Genomic DNA, 13603 nt, shown 5'->3' with positions numbered 1-13603 from the left:
CAACACCCCTGATTGGGTTCGGTGCAAGAGCAGTTTGGCCTCTTGGAAAAGTAACGTTACCTGTTCGGGCTGGATCAGTGGTGTTGAAAACAGATTTCTTAGTTGTCGATGTTCCTTCTTTCTATAACGCGATTATAGGGAGGACATGGCTGCACAAGATGAGAGCGGTCTCCTCGACTTACCACCAGATGGTGAAATTCCCAGGATCGAATGGGGTTGAAGTAATTAAAGGCAATCAGAAAGTGGCCCAACAATGTCTAATTTCCATCATTAAAAGAGCCCTAAAGGCCCACCACATTCATACATTAGAAGTACCAGATCAACCAACTATCGAGGATGTTGGAAGAAGTCCAGCAGAAAAGGTGGTTGAAGGCTTGGAGAAGATTCAGATCAACGAAACTGATCCTGAAAGATATTTCTTAATCGGAGAATCATTGCCAGCAGACGAAAAGGCTGAATCGATAAGATTTCTGAAGGAATATGTTAATGTATTTGCATGGGTGCCAGAAGAAATGCCCGGAGTAGATGCAGGTGTGATTTGTCACCATCTAAATGTTGATCCTCAGCATAAGCCGGTCATTCAGAAAAAACGGAGGGCAGCCGTGCAGCATGTGGATGCTGTAATTTAAGAGGTTGGTCGTTTGTTGGAGGCAAAAGCAATACGTGAAGTTTACTACCCAGAGTGGATATCCAACACCGTGGTGGTAAAGAAAAAGAATGGGAAGTGGCGTGTCTGCGTAGACTTCACAAACCTAAACAAGGCGTGTCCAAAAGACAGTTTTCCTCTTCCAAGGATAGACCAGTTGGTTGACGCAACTGCTGGTTACGAGCGAATGAGTTTCCTCGACGCATATCGAGGATATCATCAGATTGCTATGTTTGGGCCTGATCAAGAGAAGACTTCGTTTATTACACCACGAGGGTTGTACTGCTATAGTGTCATGCCATTTGGGCTAAGAAATGCTGGGGCAACGTACCAAAGACTTGCAACCATCATGTTCAGAAAGCTCCTTGGCAAGACTATGGAGGTTTACATAGAAGATATGGTGGTGAAAAGTCAAGATAAACAGGAACACATAGCGGATTTAAAAAAAGCTTTCGAGATCCTGAGGGAGTACAAACTGAAACTTAACGCCTCGAAATGTGCGTTTGGAGTCGGTTCAGGAAAGTTCTTGGGCCATTTTGTGACCATGAGACGGATTGAGGCTAACCCTGATCAAATTGCAGCCCTACAAAGGCTACAAAGTCCCAAACCACTAAGGAAGTCTAGAGGTTGACTGGAATGGCTGCAGCACTTAATAGATTTATCAGCAGGTCAAGTGACAAGTGCAGACCCTTTTTTCAATTATTGAAAAAGAGGGAGGGATTCGAATGGGAAGCAGAGTGCGAACAGGCCTTCCAAGACCTGAAGAAGTATCTGGCCGAGCCCCCACTTTTGTCAACTCTACAACCAGATGAGTCTTTAGTTTTGTACCTAGTTATTTCTGAGCATGCAGTTAGTGCAGTCCTGTTAAGGGATTTGGGAATCGAACAAATCCCTATTTATTACGTTAGCAAGACACTGCTGGATGCAGAGACGAGATATCTGCCCTTAGAGAAATTTGTCCTGGCACTTAGGACAGCCACAAGGAAATTGCCACACTACTTCCAAAGCCACATTGTTATGGTTTATACTAAGTTTCCATTGAAATCACTGGTACGAAAAGCAGACTTCTCGGGAAGGATCTCGACATGGTCCGTCGAGTTAAGCCAGTACGATATCAATTATCAGCCGCGTACGACAATTAAAGGCCAAGTGTTGGCTGATTTTGTGGCAGAGTTTTCTCCTGCAGTAGCTCCCCTGCCTCCTATGAGAAAGGAACCGGAGACTAAGACATCACCCACGAGGAAACAAGTCTCAGCCGAACAGGACCCCACGGAATGGAAACTATTTGTTGACGGATCAGCATGTAATACTGGATCAGGAATTGGGGTAGTCCTTTTTCCTCCTGAAGGAGTAATGATCGAACTATCTGTTCGGCTTGGTTTTAGTGCGTCAAACAATGTGGCGGAATATGAGGCACTCTTAGCTGGATTGAGGAGTGCGAAGACTTTGAAAGTAAAATGAGTCAGGGTGTATTGTGATTCACAGCTCGTGGTTAATCAATTATCCGGGGAATACCAAGCCCGGAATGAGAAGATGGAAGCATATGTGGAAGCAGCCAAAGATTTACTTGATACCTTCGAAAGGGCAGTTTCCTGGGGCACGAACGAGTTGTAGACGGCAGCGATGGCGGAGAAGTGTGAGGTTCTTCGTCTGGATTATAGAAAGGATAAAAGCCCTAACAAGCGTCCCTTGGAAGATTATAAGGGAGAGAGACGGAGACGAAACGACAGGTCTCATGCCGTTACAAGTTCAAGTAACGGAAAATGGGTGCCGTTCTGACGCCGTTTGATAAAACGTCAGTTCAAAATTAATGAAAGACATACGAAACATGCCACGTGAAGTCACTACCCCGAAATGGTATAATGACAAGGGCGCCAAAAAGCATCAATGAGTATTAATACTATGACTGCCTTGGATCAGAGGAGTTCGGTCTAACGTTTGTCTCTGAGCTTCACCCATTGCCCCCGAACAGTGGCAAATAAGTAAAGCTGGGGAGCAATTGTAGGGAGGTATTCCCGAACAGATACATTTAGTTGCCGAACACGTAGTGTATGAGAGCACGTGGAAGATTGGACAGGACTTATCGCCGGGCAGTGCGTTGAACGGCGATAAGGGCCAATAACATGAAGAGTCATTGGATCAGGAAGTCTGTTCGGCATGTTTAGACAAAAGACAGGAGAAGTCATTTGTCATAAAGAGACCTGTGACATGTGAAGCCACTGGTCTAGATGGAATGTTCGGCCAGCTAAGGAAAAGAGTCCTAAAAAGGACTAAGGTGGTGAATTGATAATTGAACGAGAATCCAAGAGATCCTAGGTTCCTATACGAGTTAGGAATCCTAGGGCAATAGGGATGCTTGGGCAGCAAGCATACATATGTCTATAAATACGAAGTAAAACTAGAGGAAAGAGGTACGCAGTTTATTACGATCTAATCTTGTTCCTACTGATAATTAGGGTTTCTCTAGTACGTGATACTAACTTTAGCATCGGAGGGCCTTTGCCACGAGAGGCAGAGGTGCGCTCACCCCTTGTCTGTTTTGCAGATTAAGGTTCCGACGGTGAATTAGGGTTCCGGTGAAAAGGCACGAATAAGCCGTTGCAATCCAAGGTAATCCGAAGCATCAATTGTTTTCATCCCCCTACATTTATGTTAGGGCCAGAAAATATGAAATTCAATTTTGTTTGTTCACTACATGTGTTTATATTTGTGATATTAATATCTCATACTTTATCCCTTGTAAAATACAACCATAAAACAATTTTGATGAGATAGCATTATCTCTTTATTAAGTTTTTGAGAGACCAACACTATTTATCTGAGATATTGTTATCTCTTGCTTCATTTTTGCCAATAGTTTATTTGTGAATTGAATTGGCTGAGATAGTGTTATCTCTTAGTTTATTTTGTTAGGGTTTTAGCGTGCACTTAGTCTTTTACATTGTGATATTACTATCTCTTACTTTATCCACGTTCACATGTTGTGTACATTGTACTACCATAAAATATTTTTGATGAGATAACATTATCTTTTTATTAAGTTTGTGAGGTACCAACACTATTTATCTGAGATATTGTTATCTCTTGCTTCATTTTTGCCAATACACTATATTTCTGGCAGATAGAGTTATTTCTTAGTTTATTTGTAAATTGAATTGGCTGAGATAGAGTTATCTCTTAGTTTATCTTGTTAGGATTTTAGCGTGCACTTAGTCTTTTACATTGTGATATTACTATCTCTTGCTTTATCCACGTTCACATATTATGTACATTGTACTACCAGAAAATATTTTTGATGAGATAACATTATCTCTTTATTAAGTTTGTGAGATACCAACACTATTTATCTGAGATATTGTTATCTCTTGCTTCATTTTTGCCAATAGTTTATTTGTGAATTGAATCGGCTGAGATAGTGTTATCTCTTAGTTTATTTTGTTACGATTTTAGCGTGCACTTAGTCTTTTACATTGTGATATTACTATCTCTTGCTTTATCCACGTTCACATATTATGTACATTGTACTACCAGAAAATATTTTTGATGAGATAATATTATCTCTTTATTAAGTTTGTGAGATACCAACACTATTTATCTGAGATATTGTTATCTCTTGCTTCATTTTTGCCAATAGTTTATTTGTGAATTGAATTGGCTGAGATAGTGTTATCTCTTAGTTTATTTTGTTACGATTTTAGCGTGCACTTAGTCTTTTACATTGTGATATTACTATCTCTTACTTTATCCACGTTCACATGTAGTGTACATTGTACTACCATAAAATATTTTTGATGAGATAACATTATCTTTTTATTAAGTTTGTGAGATACCAACACTATTTATCTGAGATATTGTTATCTCTTGCTTCATTTTTGCCAATACACTATATTTCTGGCAGATAGAGTTATTTCTTAGTTTATTTGTGAATTGAATTGGCTGAGATAGAGTTATCTCTTAGTTTATTTTTTTAGGATTTTAGCGTGCACTTAGTCTTTTACATTGTGATATTACTATCTCTTGCTTTATCCACGTTCGCATATTATGTACATTGTACTACCAGAAAATATTTTTGATGAGATAATATTATCTCTTTATTAAGTTTGTGAGATACCAACACTATTTATCTGAGATACTGTTATCTCTTACTTCAGTTTTGCCAATACACTATATTTATGGCAGATAGAGTTATTTCTTAGTTTATTTGTGAATTAAATTGGCTGAGATACTATTTTCTCATCTATTTTAACAGGAAAAAGATACAAAAAATGATACAAAACCCTGAAAACCCTCCCAAAAGCCTTGTAAGACCCAAAAAATTCAAAATGATAGCCCGTAAGAAGACTACAAAGAAACCACAACAACAACAACAACAAGACAAAAATACAATGAGTCAAACAACAAAGAAAAGGAAAGGAAAAGAACAACAACTGGAAGAGGAAGAGGAAAAGACAGAAGTTAAACCAAAGAAGAGAATAAAAAAAATAGAAAAAGCAAGAAGAAAAGGAGGAAGAAGTCATAAAAGAGGTGATGGAAGAGGAGGTTAAACCAAAACGTTTGCAATACAGGTAACTACTTGGTGTGACATTATACAATAACCTGAAGGTGTTATTTTTCTGAGATATTGTTATCTCTTGCCTCATTTTTGCTGATGTACTGCTATTATCTTGTATCTTTTATTGTAGGTCGGATCTTTACAGCATTGTGAGCTTTCTACATGATGTAAAGTTCAATGAAGTACAATCCGAACAGATTCAGAAATCACCTTTTGCAAACATGTTTTTTGCAATTACTGAAGGCAGTATTGATGAGCAATTGGTGAAGAAATCTGATCCCATCCTTGTCAATTGATAGAGACATATAAGAAAGGACAAGCAAAGTTTTTGCTTGCAGGGAAATATATTGCTCTGATTGATCATGAGCTTGGCGTCATTTTTGGAATCACATCTGGACCGATGAAGATCCACATCGCAACCCACGGGCGAAGGCCAGACATAGAATTTGCCAATCGAGTCTTTGCTGGGGCAAGCACCATGCACCTTCCAACAATGAGGGTGATAATTGAAAATATTTTGAAACCTCCCGTCAAGAAGAAGCAGAAGAAGAAGCAAAAAGAAGTATCAGAGACAGAAGCTGCAAAAGATTTGGCATTTTTTCTGACATTGTACACCATTGGAACACTGTTTTTTCCAACAACAAGACCAAACCTGAATTGGTCCTACCTCAAGCTTGTTGAGGATTTGGAAAATAGTACAAATTACAATTGGTCGATGTTCATCACCAATTATCTTGTTAACGAACTCAACTCCAAGAATCCAAAGATTGTTGGTGGTTGCACCACCGCACTCCTGGTAAAAATCTTCTACCCTTTCTTGTAGTAAAATATCAACGATATCTAACACCTATTTTCATTGAAAATAGTACTGGCTCTGTGAACATACCCACATTATGAATCTAGCTCAACAAACTTTTCCAAGGTATATGAAATGGAAAATGAATGAGCTTGCTGCTAAACTCTTGGACGCACCACTGAGTAGCCTTCCAGAGGGAATGGTAAGCATCATTACCTATTGGATTTTATTATGTATTATGATCAAAACTAGATAATTGTATCTCAGCAAAAATAGTGTATCTACCAAAATGAATCAAGAGATACTGCTATCTCATACAATAAACTCTATATAAACACAAAAAAAGAAAGAGATAATAGTATCTTAGTCAAATACAGTTCGCAAATAAAGTGAGATATAACTTTATCTCAGTTGAAACATTATATCTCATGAATATATAATCTGAATTTACCTCTTCTAATTCATTGTTCCCTTCTACTCTCAAAGGTCAAACAGTCAGAATTGGAGCTAACTGAACAGGAGAGAGGGTTGTTTGCAACTCTAGATTTGCATGACCAAGAAGGTAACCACAAATAACCCAAAGCCGAAGAAGAAAACGTTACGGACAAAGAACCTAAAACCCAAGAAGAAAACCAGGATGTTAAGAATTTGATTTTAGAGCTTCAACAACGAATTGAGGTGCTTGAAAAAGAGAACAACGTCATGAAAGTTGAAATTGAAGATAGAGACAAGAAGATCCAAGAAAGGGATCTGCTGATTGTTGAGTTACGCCAAAATGTAGAATCCTTTCAAAATGAGCTTTCAGGGTATGGAAAACAAAGTGCAGATTATACAAATATTGAAAAAAAAACTTGTAATCTACATTTTGAGGTGGAGATGTTGAAGGAAGATGTAATCGAAAATCAGGTTGAAATAGGCAGGCTGTATGTTGAGAAGGACATAGCGGAAGAAAAAATTAAGGAGGTGACAGAAGAGTTGCATGACATGGCAGCACATTGTGTTTCCCAGCATTACAAAGATCAGAAGATAATTGAAGAGTTGGAGAAACAAAAAAACAACTTGACTGAACAAAAACAAAGCAAGAATGTGCACCATCATGAATCTCCAGTTGATGATGAAGAGGCCACTGAGGAAGAAATAGACCAAACGATCAAGTTCGCAATCTCAAGCATTAAAGCAGAATCACAGCAAACAACGAAGAAGAGATTGTGGAAAGGTCATACTGTGGACCCATCGTCGTTGACAAAGAGAGTGAATAAGAGGGAAGATAGGAAAGAGAAGAACATGCAGGATTTCCAAGTGTACATGAAGAAGAAAAACAAAGAGAAAGCAGCTCCAGAACTGCAACATATGGGTGTTGAAAGAACAAAGCTGGCACATCTCGTCTCAGAAAATGACAAGATCTTCTTAAATCACATATTTGAGTGTGAGAAAGACATCGGGTTAGTAAAAAGCACCAATTAGATGTTATTTGTCTAAAATACTTTTATCACTTGCTTCATATTCATTGCTGATGTACTGCTATTATCTTGTAACTTTACAGAATCCCTTTCTGGGATAACATCTCCAATGGTACGATAAGCTTGCAAAAAGCCATAGAATTCTTGAATGAAGAAGATGTACAAAACACGGTAAGAAGGGAAAAAAAACGCTCTTCAAGACTGTTACTAAACTTTTGTGCATTTAAGTCTCACATGAAACAATGTGTGCAGCTCATCGATTCTTTTACATTCATGTTGGAAAGAGAGCAAGGAGATGAAAGTAAAATATTATTTTTCAAATCCATATTTTGGGTAAGTAAAGTACTAGTCCCACATAAATACTTGATCTCTGTATCTCTGGCTAAAAAAACATATTATGTGTTTGAGATACTGTTATCTCTTGTTCACATGCACTGTTTTTGCCCACAAAGCATAAGAGATAAGAATATCTCATGAATTCTATGTTATAAAAAACATATTATGTGTCTGAGATACTGTTATCTCTTATTCACATGCACTGTTTTTGCGCATATAGAACAAGAGATAAGAATATCTCATGAATTCTATGTTATAAATATATTATGTGTCTAAGATACTGTTATCTCTTGTTCACATACACTATTTTTGTGCATATAGAACAAAAGATAAGAATATCTCATGAATTTTATGCTATAAAAAACATATTATTTATCTGAGATACTGTTATCTCTTACTTAACATAGACTATTTTTGCGCATATAGAATAAGAGATAAGAATATCTCATCAATTCTATGTTCTGAATTATCCAACAGAAATCAAGAGATATAGTTATCTCAACTGGTATATGGTATGTATTTTGTGGCATGTAATTTGTGAAACACTTCCTTCTGATAGAGCCTACTGAAAGACAAGAAAAATGAGGTCAGAAAGATGTTCCTTGATGACAAGCTGGTAGAACTCATTCAAAAAGAGCATGTCTATCGCTACTTGGTTTTCCCAATGAATTCCTCAGGAGGTAATAAAGAGAAGGACAATGATCCATATCATTGGACTGTCCTGGTTTATGACATTGAGGATGGGCAATGGAGGCATTACAACTCTATCAGACCAACTGGAAGAAATGCAGATGCATACCTTACAGATGCTCGTTTAATGGTAAAAAGACTTAGACTTCTTGTAATCCATACTCAAATGATACAAAAATAATAATAAACAAATATTTAACTTTGTAAATGCAGAAAAAGTACGTTAAAGGATTCGTGAAGAAAAACCATACCCCAACATTCAACCTTTCATCACAAAACGAAACAATCTTTCAAAAGCAAAAGTTTGATACTCCAATAATCTCACCCGCATCTCCGCAACAAATACCTGAAACGTAAGCCAATTAATCTTGTTCAGCATCTTATTTCGATACTCCTGTGCACTGTATTATTTTCTGTGCACTCTATTTTCTATCCTTCTAACTCTAATTATGACAACTTTTGAAGCGTTGACTGTGGAATTATAGTCTACTACATCATTGAGAAGCTTGCACAAGGAGATCGCATCCCTAAGTCATTGACAACTAATGCAATCAGACAATACATAGTGTTATTGTTGCAGAGGTTTCTGTATGATAAATCAAGAACATGGACAGAAACTATTTGGAAAGACCGAAAGTTGGCAAGTTAGATTTGAAGACTGACTAGGTGTTGGAAAGTTGAATAGGTGTTCTTTTGTTAAAACTGACACATATGAATGGTCGGCTCCGAACAATTGGAATTCGCCGTACCAGGGTTGTATATGAAATGTCTTGCCTGATCTGTTAAAGTACAATAGGTGTTTTCTTTTGTTAAAACTGACACATATGAGTGGTCGGCTCTGAACAATTGGAATTTGTCGTACCAGGGCTTGTATATGAAATGTCTTGCCTAAACAATGGGAAATAGCAGGTCATCGTTTTGTTATGATAACAATTCTATATATTTTCATTTGATATACAACTGATGCTGTGAAATAGTCTGTCTACTAGAATAAAGCAAAAGATAATGATATCTAAGCCAATAAAATGTGTATCAACACAAAAATTAAAAGAGATAATAGTATCTCAGCCAATAAATGCCTTGCCTGCTCTGTTTTGAATTATAATAGGTGTCCTTTTGTTAAAACTGACAGATATGCATGGTCAGCTCTGAACAATGGGAAATAGCAGGTCATCGTTTTGTTATGATAACAATTCTATATCTTTTCATTTGATATACAACTGATACTGTGAAATAGTCTGTCTACCAGAATAAAGCAAGAGATAATGCTATCTGAGCCAATAAAATCTGTATCAACACAAAAATTAAAAGAGATAACAGTATCTCAGCCAATAAATTTCACAAAATAGAGTGACAGATAAAGCTTCTTCTTTTTTTCTTAATCCGAGTGACAGATAATGCTATCTCATACAAAACATTCTTTGTGAACCATAAACCCATAAACCGTAAGTAAACCCTAAACATGCTCTGTAAAAATAAAAGAGAGAGAGAGAGAAAGAGAGAGAGAGAGAGAGATAATAGTAAGATTATGAATCAACAATAGAACACAATGAATCAATCGCAAGCTTCCTTACATCTCTTCCTATTATGATTTCCTAACTTCTTGAAAAGTTGAATAGGTGTTCTTTTGTTAAAACTGACACATATAAATGGTCGGCTCCGAACAATTGGAATTTGTCGTACCAGGGTTGTAAATGAAATGTCTTGCCTGATCTGTTAGAAGTACAATAGGTGTTCTCTTTTGTTAAAAGTACAATAACAGGTCATCGTTTTGTTATGATAACAATTCTATATCTTTTCATTTGATATACAACTGATGCTGCGAAATAGTCTGTTTACCATAATAAAGCAAGAGATAATGCTATCTCAGCCAATAAAATCTGTATCAACACAAAAATTAAAAGAGATAACAGTATCTCAGACAATAAATTTCACAAAATAGAGTTACAAATAAAGCTTTTTTTTTTTATTTGATCCGAGTGACAGATAAAGCTATCTCATACAAAACATTCTTTGTGAAACCTAAACCCATAAACCCTAAACCCTAAACATGCTCTATAAAAACCAAAAAAAGAGAGAGATAACAGTATCTCAGCCAACATTCAACCTTTCATTCAATGTCCAATGAATGTGAATCAACAATAGAACACAATGAATCAATCGCAAGCTTCCTTACATCTGTTCCTATTATGATTTCCTAACTTCTTGCACCTGCCACACCTTATTTGCCTCACCTTCTCACCCCTTGACCGGATTCTTGCAACCTTGGGTCTCCCACATGGCCTCCTTGTCTTAGGAGGAAGAATAACAACAGAATTTTCAGACACTTGTGCAACTCCAAGAGTAGAAATAGGAATAGGATGTATAGGACAACCGTAGGAGAATTGAAAAGCATCAGCAGTGTATAATGAATCAATATAATTGGATACATCTATGCCATTCTTCTGAAGAGCTGTGAATGCATGCACACAAGGAAAACCATAGAGCTGCCAACGACAACATGTGCATGTCGTGCTTCTTATGTCAACAACAACAGTTGGTAATGAAGACACTTCAAAAACCTCATCACTCGATCCAAACACAGTCCATCACCATCCTTTATTAAAGAACTCTCTCAATTTCGCATCATATTCAAGACACAAAACACTGTTCAACTTTCTTGATAACTGTTTCCTTTCATACGATTTGAATCCTGATTGTATCAACACATTTAAGGACTGGTAACTTACGAGTTTCAAGAATCCAATTGTTGAAAGACTCCACAGCATTTGAGGTCATTTCCCCATATCGTTTACCTGGGAAATATGTATTCGCCCAATTATACAACGGAATGGAAGCAACAAACTCCTTAGCTCTGTCTCCACCAACCTTAAACAATACGTTTACACAATTTTCAAAATCTAATACTGTAGGTGCAAGAGCACAATCATTGAAGAGAGTCACTACTCATTCTTGAAAACCATTAGGTGTTCTTCCTGAGATCCTATCCCTCAAGTTATTCTTCAAATGTTGCAGACAATAAGAATGATATCCGTTTGAGAAAACCTCTGGCACATGCTTCACAAGACCAGTATGGCGATCCATTATAAAAGTAAGTTCACGAGATGACAGAATAGATCTCAACTTCAACAAAAACCAAAACCAATTATCATCGGTCTCGGAATCAACAACACCATAAGCAACCGGAAACAAGCCTAGACCACAAAAAATAACAGATAACAGTATCTCAGCAATAACAATCTTTGTATCTACCAGAATAAAGTAAGAGATAATGGTATCTCAATAAAAATAGTCTCTACCTACCAGAATAAAGCAAGAGATAACGGTATCTCAGAAAAAAATAGTCTATGTATCTACCAGAATAAAGCAATAGATAATGCTATCTAAGCCAATAATCACAAAACTAGAAAAGTGATAATAATATCTAAACCAATACAGTTCACAAATAAAAGAGAGAGATAACTCTATCTCAGTATAAACATTCTCCAAATTTGAAAATTTTGCCAAAAAAACTGACCGTTATCAGCATCCTTCCCAATGGCTGCGAGTAAAGTTCCCTTATATCTTCCCGTCAAAAAAGTACCATCAAGACACAAAAAAAGCCGACAATAGTTGAATCCTTTGATGCATGCATCGAATGCCACAAATAACCTTCGAAACCGATTATCTTCACAACATTCAACATCCACAACACTATCGGGATTTTTCTCCTTCGCTACCTCCGCATTCAATCGAAGTTTGTTAAATGACAATGCATAATCACCTTGAGTATCATTGTTTGCCATCTCAACACCTAACCATGCATGGTGATAACTGATTGTAGTACCATATCGTTACCTGAAGAATCTAACAGCATCTATAGGTTTATAAGATGCCTTTGAACGAACTTCATCAAGAACTTCTTCTGCAACAAGCTTTGAAGGCATCCGAGAATTTTTTGAATTACAAATTGCAGCACCATGTTTGTGTTCTTTTTCAAGCTCCTTAATGCAAAAAAAAATGATTTGATTTGTCTAGAATTGCATGAATAAACCATTTACACCCATCTGCCTTAAAAGCACACTCAGCTGTCACTCTTGATTGGTCATTCTTCAAATACTTAAACCTAAATCCAACTTCAATTGCATACTTACACAAAGATAACCTAAAATCCTTAACATCACCTCTAAATTCTTGACCAATATGACTAATCAAATACGCCCAATTAGCAGAAAGTCTTTTTGTCTCATGATCAGGACAAAACTTTTCAAGAGGATCCTCAACAATTACAGAATGCGAACTACTAGTTACTCCACCATTTCCATTGCTACAACTGCTTTCACCCGATTTCAAAACGGCTACTAACTTTAAAATTACCATCTTCAACAGATACCTCAACACAACAAGCACCTTGTGCAGCAGCTAAATCCATCATATTATGAAAGTCATCATCATTCTCAAGGAGTATATTATGATGATCAGAAACAGAATACAATAACCTCATTGATACCAAACCATTCCACTTGTTAGAAATACTTCCAATAAGATCCTCAAATTGATAACCTTCTGTCACCTTAACAATAAGACTAAAGGATCCATATTTGCACAATAGAAGAATAGAAGAATCCATTTCAACTTCAAAAAACAGTTCCGTCTGCAAAAAGATAACGTACATTACATCAGAACGAACAAAATCAGATACACATATCTCAAAAAATAGTCTATCTACGAGAATAAAGCAATAGATAATGTTATCTCAAAAAAAATAGTCTCAGTATCTACCAGAACAAAGAAATAGATAATGCTATCTTTACAAATAAACAAAAATAATAAGAGATAACAGTATCTCAGCAACTACAGTTCATAGTGATACACATATTTCAGCAACAATAATTTTTGTATCTACCAGAATAAAGCAATAGATAATGTTATCTCAACAAAAAATAATCTCAGTATGTACAAGAATAAAGCAATAGATAACACTATCTTAGCAAATAAACTCTATAAACACAAAAATATAAGAACACAGCAAAAATCAAATCAAATATTGCGACAGAGAAAGAACACAACGAGAGAGAAACATCACCACAGAGATCACGATCAGAAAAAACTCCGAAGACAGAGATCGTGATCGTGATCAGGAG

General features: G+C 36.6%; 1 protein-coding gene across 1 annotated transcript; it reads left to right on the top strand.

Annotated features, from left to right (window-relative positions):
- Positions 1-8294: 8294 nt before the first annotated feature.
- Positions 8295-9129, top strand: LOC131332869 (uncharacterized). Its single transcript, XM_058367179.1, has 3 exons — positions 8295-8610; positions 8694-8833; positions 8946-9129. The coding sequence occupies exons 1-3, from the start codon at positions 8386-8388 to the stop codon at positions 9127-9129; spliced, it is 549 nt and encodes a 182-aa protein (XP_058223162.1). The 5' UTR covers positions 8295-8385.
- The last annotated feature ends 4474 nt before the right edge of the window (positions 9130-13603 follow it).

The sequence above is a fragment of the Rhododendron vialii genome, chromosome 7a (assembly GCF_030253575.1).
Source record: "Rhododendron vialii isolate Sample 1 chromosome 7a, ASM3025357v1".
NCBI classification, from domain to species: domain Eukaryota; kingdom Viridiplantae; phylum Streptophyta; class Magnoliopsida; order Ericales; family Ericaceae; genus Rhododendron; species Rhododendron vialii.
Note: the sequence above shows the minus strand (reverse complement) of the source record. Positions and strands in the feature narration are given on the sequence as shown.

What these genes read in the sequence shown, in the direction of transcription:
- LOC131332869 (XM_058367179.1), top strand. Translation starts at nt 8,386, where the DNA reads ATGTTCCTTGATGACAAGCTGGTAGAACTCATTCAAAAAGAGCATGTC. An exon ending in TTACAGATGCTCGTTTAATG is followed by an intron (nt 8,611 to 8,693) that starts GTAAAAAGACTT and finishes TTGTAAATGCAG; the next exon opens with AAAAAGTACGTTAAAGGATT. An exon ending in CCGCAACAAATACCTGAAAC is followed by an intron (nt 8,834 to 8,945) that starts GTAAGCCAATTA and finishes CAACTTTTGAAG; the next exon opens with CGTTGACTGTGGAATTATAG.